At 33.7% G+C, this 16197-nt stretch overlaps 1 protein-coding gene across 1 annotated transcript; it reads right to left on the bottom strand.

Annotated features, from left to right (window-relative positions):
- Positions 1 to 1188: 1188 nt before the first annotated feature.
- On the bottom strand, positions 1189 to 2079 carry LOC139890202 (uncharacterized). The gene has a single exon (XM_071873098.1). It carries the CDS (start codon positions 2077 to 2079, stop codon positions 1189 to 1191), a length of 891 nt encoding a protein of 296 aa, XP_071729199.1.
- Positions 2080 to 16197: the final 14118 nt, after the last annotated feature.

The following is a 16197-nucleotide window of genomic DNA, read 5'->3' as shown; positions in this document are numbered from 1 at the left end:
ACTTGAAATAAGATTGTTATAGTTATAGAAATTGAACCAAAGTTTGAATATGATTATTACCTTGTATTAGAATGATGAACTACTGTAAGAAATAAAGATTTCTTGAGGTTGGATGATCACCTTACAAGATTGGAAGTGAGCTAGCAAACTTGAAAGTATTCTTGATTTTATGAAACTAGAACTTTTGGAATTTATGAAGAACACTTAGAACTTGAAGATAGAACTTGAGAGAGATCAATTAGATGAAGAAAATTGAAGAATGAAAGTGTTTGTAGGTGTTTTTGGTCGTTGGTGTATGGATTAGATATAAAGGATATGTAATTTTGTTTTCATGTAAATAAGTCATGAATGATTACTCGTATTTTTGTAATTTTATGAGATATTTCATGCTAGTTGCCAAATGATGGTTCCCACATGTGTTAGGTGACTCACATGGGCTGCTAAGAGCTGATCATTGGAGTGTATATACCAATAGTACATACATCTAAAAGCTGTGTATTGTACGAGTACGAATACGGGTGCATACGAGTAGAATTGTTGATGAAACTGAACGAGGATGTAATTGTAAGCATTTTTGTTAAGTAGAAGTATTTTGATAAGTGTATTTACGTCTTTCAAAAGTGTATAAATACATATTAAAACACTACATGTATATACATTTTAACTGAGTCGTTAAGTCATCGTTAGTCGTTACATGTAAGTGTTGTTTTGAAACCTTTAGGTTAACGATCTTGTTAAATGTTGTTAACCCAATGTTTATAATATCAAATGAGATTTTAAATTATTATATTATCATGATATTATGATATATTAATATATCTTAATATGATATATATACATTTAAATGTCGTTACAACGATAATCGTTACATATATGTCTCGTTTCGAAATCCTTAAGTTAGTAGTCTTGTTTATATGTATATAACTCATTGTTAATATACTTATGGAGATACTTACTTATCATAGTCTCATGTTAACCATATGTATATCCATATATATATCGTCATGTCGTTTTTACAAGTTTTAACGTTCGTGAATCGCCGGTCAACTTGGGTGGTCAATTGTCTATATGAAACATATTTCAATTAATCAAGTCTTAACAAGTTTGATTGCTTAACATGTTGGAAACATTTAATCATGTAAATATCAATCTCAATTAATATATATAAACATGGAAAAGTTCGGGTCACTACACTAACCCCCACCAATCATACACCTTAGCCCAAACGCCGTATGCATGTTTACTAAAAATTAACGAGTGTTCAACTGTCTCAATATCTTCATCGCATACGGGGCATCGAAGGGAATGTAAGTCTATACCCCGTTTATCTAATTCTTCCAACACCGGGATCCTTCTCCTTCTAGCTCTCCACACAAACACTTCGACTTTTTTTGGAACAAGATTATTTCTCAAAGTTTCTACACAATTGGTACCTGCATTTAATAGTTTATCATCAATCAAAATAGAAAGCTCCTTCGTTGTGAACAAACCGTTATTGCTCAAATGCCAACGCCATGTATCGCCTTTCTCCAGAGTTAAAATAGCTGCATCTAACATGCCGTTTAGCGAGTCAAGTTCGCCTGCTGATCTGCCGAATGGTTCACGGGTCCAATGCCATTGAGGAGTACATCTGCTGCCATCCCAAACTATCCTATCCATAGCCACTGATTCCACCTCACTATTATCAACACCAACACCAAATAAATGACTTTTGTGGATATTAATTTTAAGACCCGAAGTCAACTCGAAACATTTAAGTAATTTCATGAGATTGAGGATATTAGTAGTGTTCCAATCCCCAAAGAATATCATGTCGTCCACGTACTTGAGATGAGAAATATGTATTTTGTCTTCACCAATTTCCACCCCTTTATATAAGTTGCATGAAACCGAAGCTTTTGTCAGAAGATTTAACCCTTCCGCGACCAAATTAAAAAGGAAAGACGACAATGGATCTCCTTGTCTAACACCCCTACCAAGATTGAATTCATCTGTTGGAGACCCGTTGACCAAGATAGAGATAGAAGCTGATTTCAAGCATGCTAGAATCCACTTTCTCCACCTTACCTCAAATGCCATTCTTTCCATTACCGTCAATAAAAATTCCCATCATAAGCCATAAGTAGTTTATTGAAAAAAGCATAACTTATGGAATCTAAAATTACCTAAAAGCCTTTCATTTGATTTTTTTACATATACATATTATTTAGTTGTCTTTTTAGTCATATTACATGGATAAAAAGCTCGTGCTATCACATTAAACACTTATAAAAAACAATAAACTCCAGTTACAACTTCAAAATTTAGCTCTAACAATAAACTTCAACTTTTGGCTATTTTTATCGAAACACACTTTAAACCTACCTACGAATTAATTTATTGTTGAAGGTGGGGCTCATGATTGAAACTTATAGTTCAAAAGTTTAGAACAAGTAAGCTTAAGCTTTTGATCACCTTACATAAACTAATGTGTTAAATACTCTTTTAACTACCTTTTGATAAAAAAAGAAATTAGAAGTTATGAAATGTAAAATTATATAAATACCACTTGTTAAGGATGTGTTTTTTTAAAAGGCAAAACCAATTTTATTAAGACAAAATTATGCGGTTAGTCCATGTCGTTTGTTTAAAATTGCGTAATTGTCACTTATGTTTATTTTTGACGTGGTTGATCACCCACGTTTACACTAGTTACATGGATGGTCCCTCACACTTACGATCGTTAATTATATATGTTGAAATTGATCATGTGATTGGAACATGAGGATAATTTTGTCATTTTGTTTTTTTTCTTCTTCACATTCACATTCATCCATCTCAAAATCATAAAACCCTACATAGTCATTCACTACATACAAATACTATGGATCTAAAATACTAATAAAATAAATTTAAAACACCAAACTTTAAGCAATTAAACCTCTATGATTCCGTAGATTCTGACCGAAAAGCAACATTAAACTTTTGATCTCGAAATTAAAGATCGGCAGATTCAAGTCTATTAGATCTTGAAATTAATGACCAGTAGATACCAATTTTTAGATCTGGAAACTACAGATCTAGTGGATACGAATTTGGGGTCAAATTCAGATCTCAAAACTAAATATCGCTAAATATCAATTTGTATGAGAATTGGGGAAACAGGAAAGAACACGATTGGAAATAAAATTTCGATTCCAAATTAAATTAAAATTTAAGTAATCATTTATACGAATGTTTTTTTTTGTTGGAAATTGAGGTATAAGAGCACATGAGTCGACAACGTTTTTCACCGTCGATGAAATCCGACGCCGGACGGCGCCGACTCCGTCCCGGCGTTTTGCCGGCCCTAAACGCCGGCATCGAGCCTCACCATCGAGCATCTGTTTTGTGTTTGAATTTTTGAAATATATCCGTTATTCAACACTGAAATTAGACAATGAACCCTGTTTTGACTTCAGTGTTAAATTTTAGTGTTTTGGAAGACACTGAAATTAGACACCAAGTTCGGTGTGTCTCGACTCATTGTGCTCTAAGTAGATGGCAATAACTACGAAACGATTTCCAAATTTAAGCGGCCTTCGTCATTTCCACAACTTTCTCAATATTTCCTTCACATACTTCATCCATTGCAAGCATTAGAGCACCCAATTTTCACCATGTACTCTTGAAGAAATTAGTCACAACCAATTGTTTGATTCAACTTCTTTTTAGGCAACAACCGCTAATGGTTCTGCCGCCTGTTGTTATGGCCACCTGTGGTTATGTTTCAGTTTTGATGATAAATCGAGATGCTCAGGTGCTAAAGTTGCAGCATGAACTATTGAGATAATACACAGTAAATTAGTGTTGATTTGAAGTTGTAAGCAAATATTACGTTAAGGATTTATTACATTACATTACAATTATATCAATAGAGAACATGCATGTAAGCATGTACTGGTCACTCTATTACTTTATTATCAAGGGTATTTTCGTTTTTTTAATAAATGCGAATACACTCTTCTATCACTTCACCTATTCTATTCTTCCTCTCTCACACAACCGGTTACCATTTTATTCATTATGCTCAAACCCACACAAATCTATTCGTGATTGCTAGCCGGGAGCATGAAATGAGTCCTAGAATAGATATGTTAGAAGTAATAAGTTGCACTTAGTAGATTTAAACAATAAACATGCAAAATAACAAAATTACCCTGTGCAGGGAACATGTTCAAATTGAACAGAAAAAATTAAGAGCGTTAGGCCAAGACACCAGCGCGTAATTAGTGCAAAGATGGGTGACTAATCACGTCAAAAATAAACATAAGTAGCTATCGTGCAATTTTAAGCAAACTCAGAGACCAACTGCGTATTTTTTTCTTCTTCTTTTTTTGCAAAAAAACGATAACTTTTTATAATAAAATATTTTTCTCGAAAGAGAAAAAGACAAATAAGAAACAAACGTGGACATGACTCGAAAGCAATGGTGATTCCAGGATGCAAACTCAATGGGGTCCTGAAATATTTTTCAGTACTAACTATATCTGAATGTTATTTTAGTGGTTGTTTACTAAACCCGAAGTTTGGCGAGAATCCGAAGACATTAAATCTAGATTATATGTTATCGTTGCTTCTATGGGTTGGTATATTTGGAGGTTCAGAAACAGCCGTCTATTTCAACAACGTCCATTAAAACGATGTATTTTGTTTGATTGTATTTCTCTTTTTTCTTTTTGTTGGTATAGAAGTATAGGCAAAAAGAATGTAAATTGGAATGATTGGCGCTTAAAGTCATTGTAATATGTTTCGCGAGTTTCTCCTAGCTCCTTGCTAGGTTAGCCCGTTAGGTTTTTAATAATATTTTTCCGTTAAAAAAAATCTATGAAGACAACAACCAACAAACAAGCAAAACTGACCCCCACTAACCGACATCGTCACCTACATCCCTTAACCTTGTCACCGGTGTTGTTAATGTCGACGCCATTACCCACACTAGCCTTGAACAAAAAGTTGAACCATTAGCAGACACCGGTGAAACTACCCGTACCCGTTGGAGGGGGACTGAAACCGCGTTTTTTAAACTCATCGAAAAAGCCCCTTTTCTAACGAACGTCTCAAACCCGAACCCACGTACGACCACTAACAAGACCCGTCCACTTGAGCATAATCGGCAACCGGTTCCGCATCAAACAAGTCTTGAACCGCAGCACCATAAGCTAAATCATCCTCGTTGTCGAGTAAATGAAATGAGACACTCTTACCCTTGTAAACTTTTTCTTTAAAGGTTAACTTTGCATCCCGATTTAATGACGAAAACTTCTTCAATGGAGCCCGGCCCATCTTGTTGAGACTGACCCGATCCGACAAGAACATTGGCAAGTAACACTCGAATAAAAGCAAATAGGAGCATTTACATAACAAAAGCATAGAGATATATGCATGTGGGAACATAATTAAAACAAGGGGCCTGATCAAGCCAAAATTGACTTGAGTGCAATTAGTTGAATGACTAACCTTCGAAAGGGTTTCCTTCGATTTGCGTGATGAGTATGAGGGGTGTTCTGGTGGTTAACTTTTGCTGAGCCTCTAAGGTGAGCTTAGAAGAGTAATCAGCGGTGGTAAGTGTAAAATGTTTATTGATCCCTAAATGTGTGATTATGAGCAGTATTTATAGGCATAAGATGGCGGTTACCAAGGATAACCACCACTAGCCCACTAAACCACGATTACCACTCCTGGAATCCTCTAATCATGCCCACTAACTGCTCCACGTTCTCCTGATTTTTCAGACGGACAAGTAGCTGTGCAAACCAAGTTAAATGTTAACGGCACGCTACGGGTCGCGTAACGTAGGGGTAATCGTGGCCTGAGAGCGGTGTTGACTTGGTATCCAACCAGGAGTTGAAGCTAAACGTCCAGCTACAGGATACGCCATGCGTCACACGTGACGGCCATGGTGGGACGTACGTCATTAAGTCCACCTAGTTTGGTTGGAATCAAATTGCCTTTGATTGTAACCAAACTATATTGAATAAAATATTATAAAAGGCCATCATTACTGATGAAATGTCCCGTTCATATTGATTATAAACGTTCCATATTAATTGATTTCGTAGCGAGGTTTTGACCTCTATATGAGACGTTTTTCAAAGACTGCATTCATTTTTTAAAACAACCATAACCTTTATTTTATTGATAAAGGTTTAAAAAGCATTACGTAGATTATCAAATAATGATAATCTAAAATATACCGTTTACACACGACCATTACATAATGGTTTACAATAAGAATATATTACATCAAAATAAGTTTCTTGAATGCAGTTTTTACACAATATCATACAAGCATGGACTCTAAATCTTGTCCTTATTTTAGTATGCAACAGCGGAAGCTCTTAATAATCACCTGAGAATAAACATGCTTAAAACGTCAACAAAAAATGTTGGTGAGTTATAGGTTTAACCTATATATTATCAAATCATAATAATAGACCACAAGATTTCATTTTTATAACACATCTCATATCAGGCATTTCGCAAACTGCATAGAGATAAAAATCATTCATATGGTGAACACCTGGTAACCGACATTAACAAGATGCATATAGAATATCCCCATCATTCCGGGACACCCATCGAACATGATAAACTCGAAGTACTAAAGCATTCCAAATTCCAGAATGGGGGTTGTTAGTTCCCGTAGATCTACCTTTAGGATTCGCGTCAATTAGGGGCCAGTTCCCTAATTCTTAGGCTACCAAGCTAAAAGGGGCATATTCGGTTTAATAATTCAACCATAGAATGTAGTTTCGATTACTTGTGTCTATTTCATAAAACATTTATAAAACTGCATGTATTCTCATCCCAAAAATATTAGATTTTAAAAGTGGGACTATAACTCATTTTCACAGATTTTTTACTTCGTCGGGAAGTAAGACTTGGCCACTGGTCGATTCACGAACCTATAACAAATATGTACATATATATCAAAGTATGTTCAAAATATATTTACAACATTTTTATTACGTTTTAATGATTTGAGTTTGTTAAGTCAGCAGTCCTCATTAGTAACCTACAACTAGTTGTCCACAGTTAGATGTACAGAAATAAAGCAATATATATTATCTCGAATCAATCCACGACCCAGTGTCTACAAGTCTCAGACTCGATCACAACTCAAAGTATATATATTATTTTGGAATCAACCTCAACCTTGTATAGCTAACTCAAACATTATTGCATATAGAGTGTCTATGGCTGTTCCGAAATATATATATAGATGGGTCGATATGATATGTCAAAACATTGTATACGTGTCTATGGTATCCCAAGATTTCATAATATGTATAATACAATATAAATTAGTTAGGATATGTTTAGTCTAGATTTGTTACAAAATTTTCGTAGCTAAAACTAGCAAATTTATCCAATTTTGTTTTACCCGTCATTTCTTCGTTTCAAATCCGTTTTGAGTGATTCATGTTGCTATGGTTTCATATTGAACTTAAGTTTATGAATCTAAATATAAAAAGTATAAGTTTATAGTCGGAAATACAGGTTACAAGTCATTTTTTAAAGAGGTAGTCATTTTCGTCGAAAGAACGACATCTTGATGACCATTTTGAAAAACATACTTCCACTTTGAGTTTAACCATGATTTTTGGATATATTTTCATGTTCATAAGAAAAATAATTTTCCCAGAAGAACAACTTTTAAATCAAAGTTTATCATAGTTTTTAATTAGCAAACCCAAAACAGCCCGCGGTGTTACTACAACGGCGTATGTCCGGTTTTACGGTGTTTTTCGTGTTTTCAGGTTTTAAATCATTAAGTTAGCATATCATATAGATATAGAACATGTGTTTAGTTGATTTTAAAAGTTAATTTAGAAGGATTAACTTTATTTGCTAACAAGTTTAGAATTAACTAAACTATGTTCTAGTGATTACAAGTTTAAATCTTCGAATAAGATAGTTATATATATATATATATATATATATATATATATATATATATATATGAATCGAATGATGTTATGAACATCATTACTACCTCAAGTTTAGTAGGTAAACCTACTGGAAGTAACAAAAATTGATCTAGCTTTAAAGGATTCTTGGATGGCTTGAAAGTTCTTGAAGTAGAATCATGACACGAAAACAAGTTCAAGTAAGATTTCCACTCGAAATAAGATAGTTATAGTTATTGAAATTGAATCAAAGTTTGAATATGAGTATTACCTTGTATTAGAAAGATATCTTACTGTAAATAAGAAAGATTTCTTGAGCTTAGATGATTACTTGGATTGGATTAGAAAGCTTGGAAGTAATCTTGCAAACTTGATAGTATTCTTGATTTTATGAAACTAGAACTTATAGAATTTATAAAGAACACTTAGAACTTGAAGATAGAATTTGAAAGAGATCAATTAGATGAAGAAAATTGAAGAATGAAAGTGTTTGTAGGTGTTTTTGGTCGTTGGTATATGGATTAGATATAAAGGATGTGTAAGTTTGTTTTCATGTAAATAATTCATGAATGATTTATAATATTTTTTGTAATTTTGTGAGATATTTCATGCTAGTTGCCAAATGATGGTTCCCACATGTTTAATGACTCACATGGACTGCTAAGGAGCTGATGATTGAGTGTATATATCAATAGTATATACATCTTAGAAGCTGTGTATTGTACGAGTACGAATACGGGTGCATACGAGTAGAATTGTTGATGAAAATGAATGAGGATGTAATTGTAGGCATTTTTGTTAAGTAGAAGTACTTTGATATATGTCATGAAGTCTTCCAAAAGTGTATTAATACATCTTAATACACTATATGTATATACATTTAACTGAGTTGTTAAGTCATCGTTAGTCGTTATATGTAAGTGTTGTTTCGGAACCTTTAAGTTAACGATCTTGTTAAATGTAATTGATCCATTGTTATTACACTTAAATGAGATGTTAAATTTTTATGTTAACATGTTAACATGGTGTATTAATATATCTTAATATCACACATATATATATATATATATATGTATATATATATATATATATATATATATATGTGTGTGTGTGTGTGTGTGTGTAAAATACTATTGCAACGATAACCGTTACATATATGTATTGTTTCGAAATCCTTAAGTTAGTAGTCTCATCTTACTCGTGTAGTTCATTGTTAATACGCTTAATGATATATGTAATTATCATTTCATGATGTTAAACATAGTGTATTAATATCTTAATATGATACATATGTATTTAGTAAAACGTTGTTATAACGATAATCATTATATTTATCGTTTCGAGTTTTCTTAATTCAATAGTCTCATTTTATGTATATAACTCATTGTTAGTATACCTAGTGAGATACTTTCTTATCATAATATCATGTTAACTATATATATATATATATATATATATATATATATATATATATATATATATATCATATAATTTTTACAAGTTTTAACGTTTCGTGAATCGCCGGTTAACTTGGGTGGTCAATTGTCTACATGAAACTCATTTCAAATAATCAAGTCTTAACAAGTTTGATTGCTTAACATGTTGGAAACATTTAATCATGAAAATATAGTTTTCATTTAATATATAATCATGGAAAAGTTCGGGTCACTACAGTACCTACCCGTTAAATAAATTTCGTCCCGAAATTTTTAGTTGTAGAAGGTGTTGACGAATCTTCTGGAAATAGGTGCGGGTATTTCTTCTTCATCTGATCTTCACGCTCCCAGGTGAACTCGGGTCCTCTACGAGCATTCCATCGAACCTTAACAATTGGTATCTTGTTTTGCTTAAGTCTTTTAACCTCACGATCCATTATTTCGACGGGTTCTTCAATGAATTGAAGTTTTTCGTTGATTTGGATTTCGTCTAATGGAATAGTGAGATCTTCTTTAGCAAAACATTTCTTCAAATTCGAGACGTGGAAAGTGTTATGTACAGCCGCGAGTTGTTGATGTAACTCAAGTTGGTAAGCTACTGGTCCGACACGATCTATAATCTTGAATGGTCCAATGTACCTTGGATTTAGTTTCCCCCGTTTACCAAATCGAATAACGCCTTTCCAAGGTGAAACCTTAAGCATAACCATTTCTCCAATCTCAAATTCTATATCTTTTCTTTTACTGTCCGCGTAGCTCTTTTGTCGACTCTGGGCAATTTTCAATCGTTGTTGAATTTGGATGATTTTCTCGGTAGTTTCTTGTATTATCTCCGGACCCGTAATCTGTCTATCCCCCACTTCACTCCAACAAATCGGAAACCTGCACTTTCTACCATAAAGTGCTTCAAACGGCACCATTTCAATACTCGAATGGTAACTGTTATTGTAGGAAAATTCTGCTAACGGTAGGTGTCGATCCCAACTGTTTCCGAAATCGATAACACATACTCGTAGCATGTCTTCAAGGGTCTGTATCGTCCTTTCACTTTGCCCATCAGTTTGTAGATGATAAGCAGTACTCATGTCTAGACGAGTCCCCAATGCTTGTTGCAGTGTCTGCCAAAACCTTGAAACAAATCTGCCATCCCTATCAGAGATAATAGAGATTAGTATTCCATGTCTGGAGACAACTTCCTTTAAATATAATCGCGCCAACTTCTCCATTTTATCATCTTCTCTCATTGGCAGAAAGTGTGCTGATTTGGTAAGACGATCGACTATTACCCAAATAGTATCATAACCACTTGCAGTCCTTGGCAATTTAGTAATGAAATCCATGGTAATGTTTTCCTATTTCCATTCTGGGATTTCAGGTTGTTGAAGTAGACCCGATGGTTTCTGATGTTCAGCTTTGACTTTAGAACACGTCAAACATTCTCCTACGTATTTAGCAATATCGGCTTTCATACCCGGCCACCAAAAGTGTTTCTTGAGATCTTTGTACATCTTTCCCGCTCCGGGATGTATTGAATATATGGTTTTATGTGCTTCCTTAAGTACCTTTTCTCTCATATCTCCAAACTTTGGTACCCAAATTCTTTCAGCCCTATACCGGGTTCCGTCTTCCAGAATATTAAGATGTTTCTCTGATCCTTTAGGTATTTCATTCTTCAACTTTCCTTCTTTTACAACTCCCTGCTGCGCCTCCTTTATTTGAGTAGTAAGGTTAGTATGAATAATTATATTCATAGCTTTTACCCGCATAGGTTCTCTGTCCTTTTCTACTCAAAGAGTCAGCTACCACATTCGCCTTCCCCGGGTAGTAACGAATCTCAAAATTGTAATCATTTAACAATTCAATCCATCTACGCTGCCTCATGTTCAGTTGTTTCTGATTAAATATATGCTGAAGACTTTTGTGGTCGGTATATATGATACTTTTGACCCCATATAAGTAGTGTCTCCAAGTCTTTAATGCAAAAACAACCGGGCCTAATTCCAAATCATGTGTCGTATAATTCTGCTCGTGAATCTTCAATTGTCTAGACGCATAAGCAATTACTTTCGTTCGTTGCACTAATACACAACCGAGGCCTTGCTTTGAGGCGTCACAATATACCACAAAATCATCATTTCCTTCAGGAAATGACAATATAGGTGCCGTAGTTAACTTTTTCTTCAACAATTGAAATGCTTTTTCTTGTTCATCCCTCCATTCAAATTTCTTCCCTTTATGCGTTAATGCAGTCAACGGTTTTACTATTTTGGAAAAATCTTGGATGAATCTTCTGTAGTAACCAGCTAATCCTAAAAATTGGCGTATGTGTTTCGAAGTTTTCGGGGTTTCCCACTTTTCAACGGTTTCAATCTTTGCCGGATCCACCTGAATACTGAAATGTCCCGTTCTTATTGATTAAAAACGTTCCATATTAATTGATTTCGTTGCGAGGTTTTGACCTCTATATGAGACGTTTTTCAAAGACTGCATTCATTTTAAAAAAAACCATAACCTTTATTTCATCAATAAAGGTTTAAAAAGCTTTACGTAGATTATAAAATAATGATAATCTAAAATATCCTGTTTACACACGACCATTACATAATGGTTTACAATACAAATATGTTACAACAAAATAAGTTTCTTGAATGCAGTTTTTACACAATATCATACAAGCATGGACTCCAAATCTCGTCCTTATTTAAGTATGCGACAGCGGAAGCTCTTAATAATCACCTGAGAATAAACATGCTTAAAACGTCAACAAAAATGTTGGTGAGTTATAGGTTTAACCTATATATATCAAATCATAATAATAGACCACAAGATTTCATATTTCAATACACATCCCATACATAGAGATAAAAATCATTCATATGGTGAACACCTGGTAACCGACATTAACAAGATGCATATATAAGAATATCCCCATCATTCTAGGACACCCTTCGGATATGATATAAATTTTGAAGTACTAAAGCATCCGGTACTTTGGATGGGGTTTTTAGGCCCAATAGATCTATCTTTAGGATTCGCGTCAATTAGGGTGTCTGTTCCCTAATTCTTAGATTACCAGACTTAATAAAAAGGGGCATATTCGATTTCGATAATTCAACCATAGAATGTAGTTTCACGTACTTGTGTCTATTTTGTAAATCATTTATAAAACCTGCATGTATTCTCATCCCAAAAATATTAGATTTTAAAAGTGGGACTATAACACACTTTCACAGATTTTTACTTCGTCGGGAAGTAAGACTTGGCCACTGGTTGATTCACGAACCTATAACAATATATACATATATATCAAAGTATGTTCAAAATATATTTACAACACTTTTAATATATTTTGATGTTTTAAGTTTATTAAGTCAGCTGTCCTCGTTAGTAACCTACAACTAGTTGTCCACAGTTAGATGTACAGAAATAAATCGATAAATATTATCTTGAATCAATCCACGACCCAGTGTATACGTATCTCAGTATTGATCACAACTCAAACTATATATATTTTGGAATCAACCTCAACCCTGTATAGCTAACTCCAACATTCACATATAGAGTGTCTATGGTTGTTCTGAAATATATATAGATGTGTCGACATGATAGGTCGAAACATTGTATACGTGTCTATGGTATCTCAAGATTACATAATATACAATACAAGTTGATTAAGTTATGGTTGGAATAGATTTGTTACCAATTTTCACGTAGCTAAAATGAGAAAAATTATCCAATCTTGTTTTACCCATAACTTCTTCATTTTAAATCCGTTTTGAGTGAATCAAATTGCTATGGTTTCATATTGAACTCTATTTTATGAATCTAAATATAAAAAGTATAGGTTTATAGTCAGAAAAATAAGTTACAAGTCGTTTTTGTAAAGGTAGTCATTTCAGTCGAAAGAACGACGTCTAGATGACCATTTTAGAAAACATACTTCCACTTTGAGTTTATACATAATTTTTGGATATAGTTTCATGTTCATAATAAAAATCATTTTCTCAGAATAACAACTTTTAAATCAAATTTTATCATAGTTTTTAATTAACTAACCCAAAACAGCCCGCGGTGTTACTACGACGGCGTAAATCCGGTTTTACGGTGTTTTTCGTGTCTCCAGGTTTTAAATCATTAAGTTAGCATATCATATAGATATAGAACATGTGTTTAGTTGATTTTAAAAGTCAAGTTAGAAGGATTAACTTTTGTTTGCGAACAAGTTTAGAATTAACTAAACTATGTTCTAGTGATTACAAGTTTAAACCTTCGAATAAGATAGCTTTATATGTATGAATTGAATGATGTTATGAACATCATTACTACCTTAAGTTCCTTGGATAAACCTACTGGAAAAGAGAAAAATGGATCTAGCTTCAACGGATCCTTGGATGGCTCGAAGTTCTTGAAGCAGAATCATGACACGAAAACAAGTTCAAGTAAGATCATCACTTGAAATAAGATTGTTATAGTTATAGAAATTGAACCAAAGTTTGAATATGATTATTACCTTGTATTAGAATGATAACCTACTGTAAGAAATAAAGATTTCTTGAGGTTGGATGATCACCTTACAAGATTGAAAGTGAGCTAGCAAACTTGAAAGTATTCTTGATTTTATGTAACTAAAACTTGTAGAATATATGAAGAACACTTAGAACTTGAAGATAGAACTTGAGAGAGATCAATTAGATGAATAAAATTGAAGAATGAAAGTGTTTGTAGGTGTTTTTGGTCGTTGGTGTATGGATTAGATATAAAGGATATGTAATTTTGTTTTCATGTAAATAAGTCATGAATGATTACTCATATTTTTGTAATTTTATGAGATATTTCATGCTAGTTGCCAAATGATGGTTCCCATATGTGTTAGGTGACTCATATGGGCTACTAAGAGCTGATCATTGGAGTGTATATACCAATAGTACATATATCTAAAAGCTGTGTATTGTACGAGTACGAATACGGGTGCATACGAGTAGAATTGTTGATGAAACTGAACGAGGATGTAATTGTAAGCATTTTTGTTAAGTAGAAGTATTTTGATAAGTGTATTGAAGTCTTTCAAAAGTGTATAAATACATATTAAAACACTACATGTATATACATTTTAACTGAGTCGTTAAGTCATCGTTAGTCGTTACATGTAAGTGTTGCTTTGAAACCTTTAGTTTAACGATCTTGTTAAATGTTGTTAACCCAATGTTTATAATATCAAATGAGATTTTAAATTATTATATTATCATGATATTATCATGTATGAATATCTCTTAATATGATATATATACATTAAATGTCTTTACAACGATAATCGTTACATATATGTCTCGTTTAAAAATCATTAAGTTAGTAGTCTTGTTTTTACATATGTAGTTCATTGTTAATATACTTAATGATATGTTTACTTATCATAGTATCATGTTAACTATATATATATCCATATATATGTCATCATATAGTTTTTACAAGTTTTAACGTTCGTGAATCACCGGTCAACTTGGGTGGTCAATTGTCTATATGAAACAAATTTCAATTAATCAAGTCTTAACAAGTTTGATTGCTTAACATGTTGGAAACATTTAATCATGTAAATATCAATCTCAATTAATATATATAAACATGAAAAAGTTCGGGTAACTACAGTACCTACCCGTTAAATAAATTTCGTCCCGAAATTTTAAGCTGTTGAAGGTGTTGACGAATCTTCTGGAAATAGATGCGGGTATTTCTTCTTCATCTGATCTTCACGCTCCCAGGTGAACTCGAGTCCTCTATGAGCATTCCATCGAACCTTAACAATTGGTATCTTGTTTTGCTTAAGTCTTTTAACCTCACGATCCATTATTTCGACGGGTTCTTCGATGAATTGAAGTTTTTCGTTGATTTGGATTTCATCTAACGGAATAGTGAGATCTTCTTTAGCAAAACATTTCTTCAAATTCGAGACGTGGAAAGTGTTATGTACAGCCGCGAGTTGTTGAGGTAACTTAAGTCGGTAAGCTACTGGTCCGACACGATCAATAATCTTGAATGGTCCAATATACCTTGGATTTAATTTCCCTCGTTTACCAAATCGAACAACGCCTTTCCAAGGTGCAACTTTAAGCATGACCATCTCTCCAATTTCAAATTCTATATCTTTTCTTTTAATGTCAGCGTAGCTCTTTTGTCGACTTTGGGCGGTTTTCAACCGTTGTTGAATTTGGATGATCTTCTCGGTAGTTTCTTGTATAATCTCTGGACCCGTAATCTGTCTATCCCCCACTTCACTCCAACAAATAGGAGACCTGCACTTTCTACCATAAAGTGCTTCAAACGGCGCCATCTCAATGCTTGAATGGTAGCTGTTGTTGTAGGAAAATTCTGCTAACGGTAGATGTCGATCCCAACTGTTTCCGAAATCAATAACACATGCTCGTAGCATGTCTTCAAGCGTTTGTATCGTCCTTTCGCTCTGCCCATCAGTTTGTGGGTGATAGGCAGTACTCATGTCTAGACGAGTTCCTAATGCTTGCTGTAATGTCTGTCAGAATCTTGAAATAAATCTGCCATCCCTATCAGAGATAATAGAGATTGGTATTCCATGTCTGGAGACGACTTCCTTCAAATACAGTCGTGCTAACTTCTCCATCTTGTCATCTTCTCTTATTGGCAGGAAGTGTGCTGATTTGGTGAGACGATCAACTATTACCCAAATAGTATCAAAATCACTTGCAGTCCTTGGCAATTTAGTGATGAAATCCATGGTAATGTTTTCCCATTTTCATTCTGGGATTTCGGGTTGTTGAAGTAGACCTGATGGTTTCTGATGCTCAGCTTTGACCTTAGAA

This window comes from Rutidosis leptorrhynchoides, chromosome 2 (assembly GCF_046630445.1).
Source record: "Rutidosis leptorrhynchoides isolate AG116_Rl617_1_P2 chromosome 2, CSIRO_AGI_Rlap_v1, whole genome shotgun sequence".
Taxonomy (NCBI): domain Eukaryota; kingdom Viridiplantae; phylum Streptophyta; class Magnoliopsida; order Asterales; family Asteraceae; genus Rutidosis; species Rutidosis leptorrhynchoides.
The sequence above is the reverse complement of the archived record's forward strand: the minus strand, read 5'-3'. Positions and strand labels throughout refer to the sequence as shown.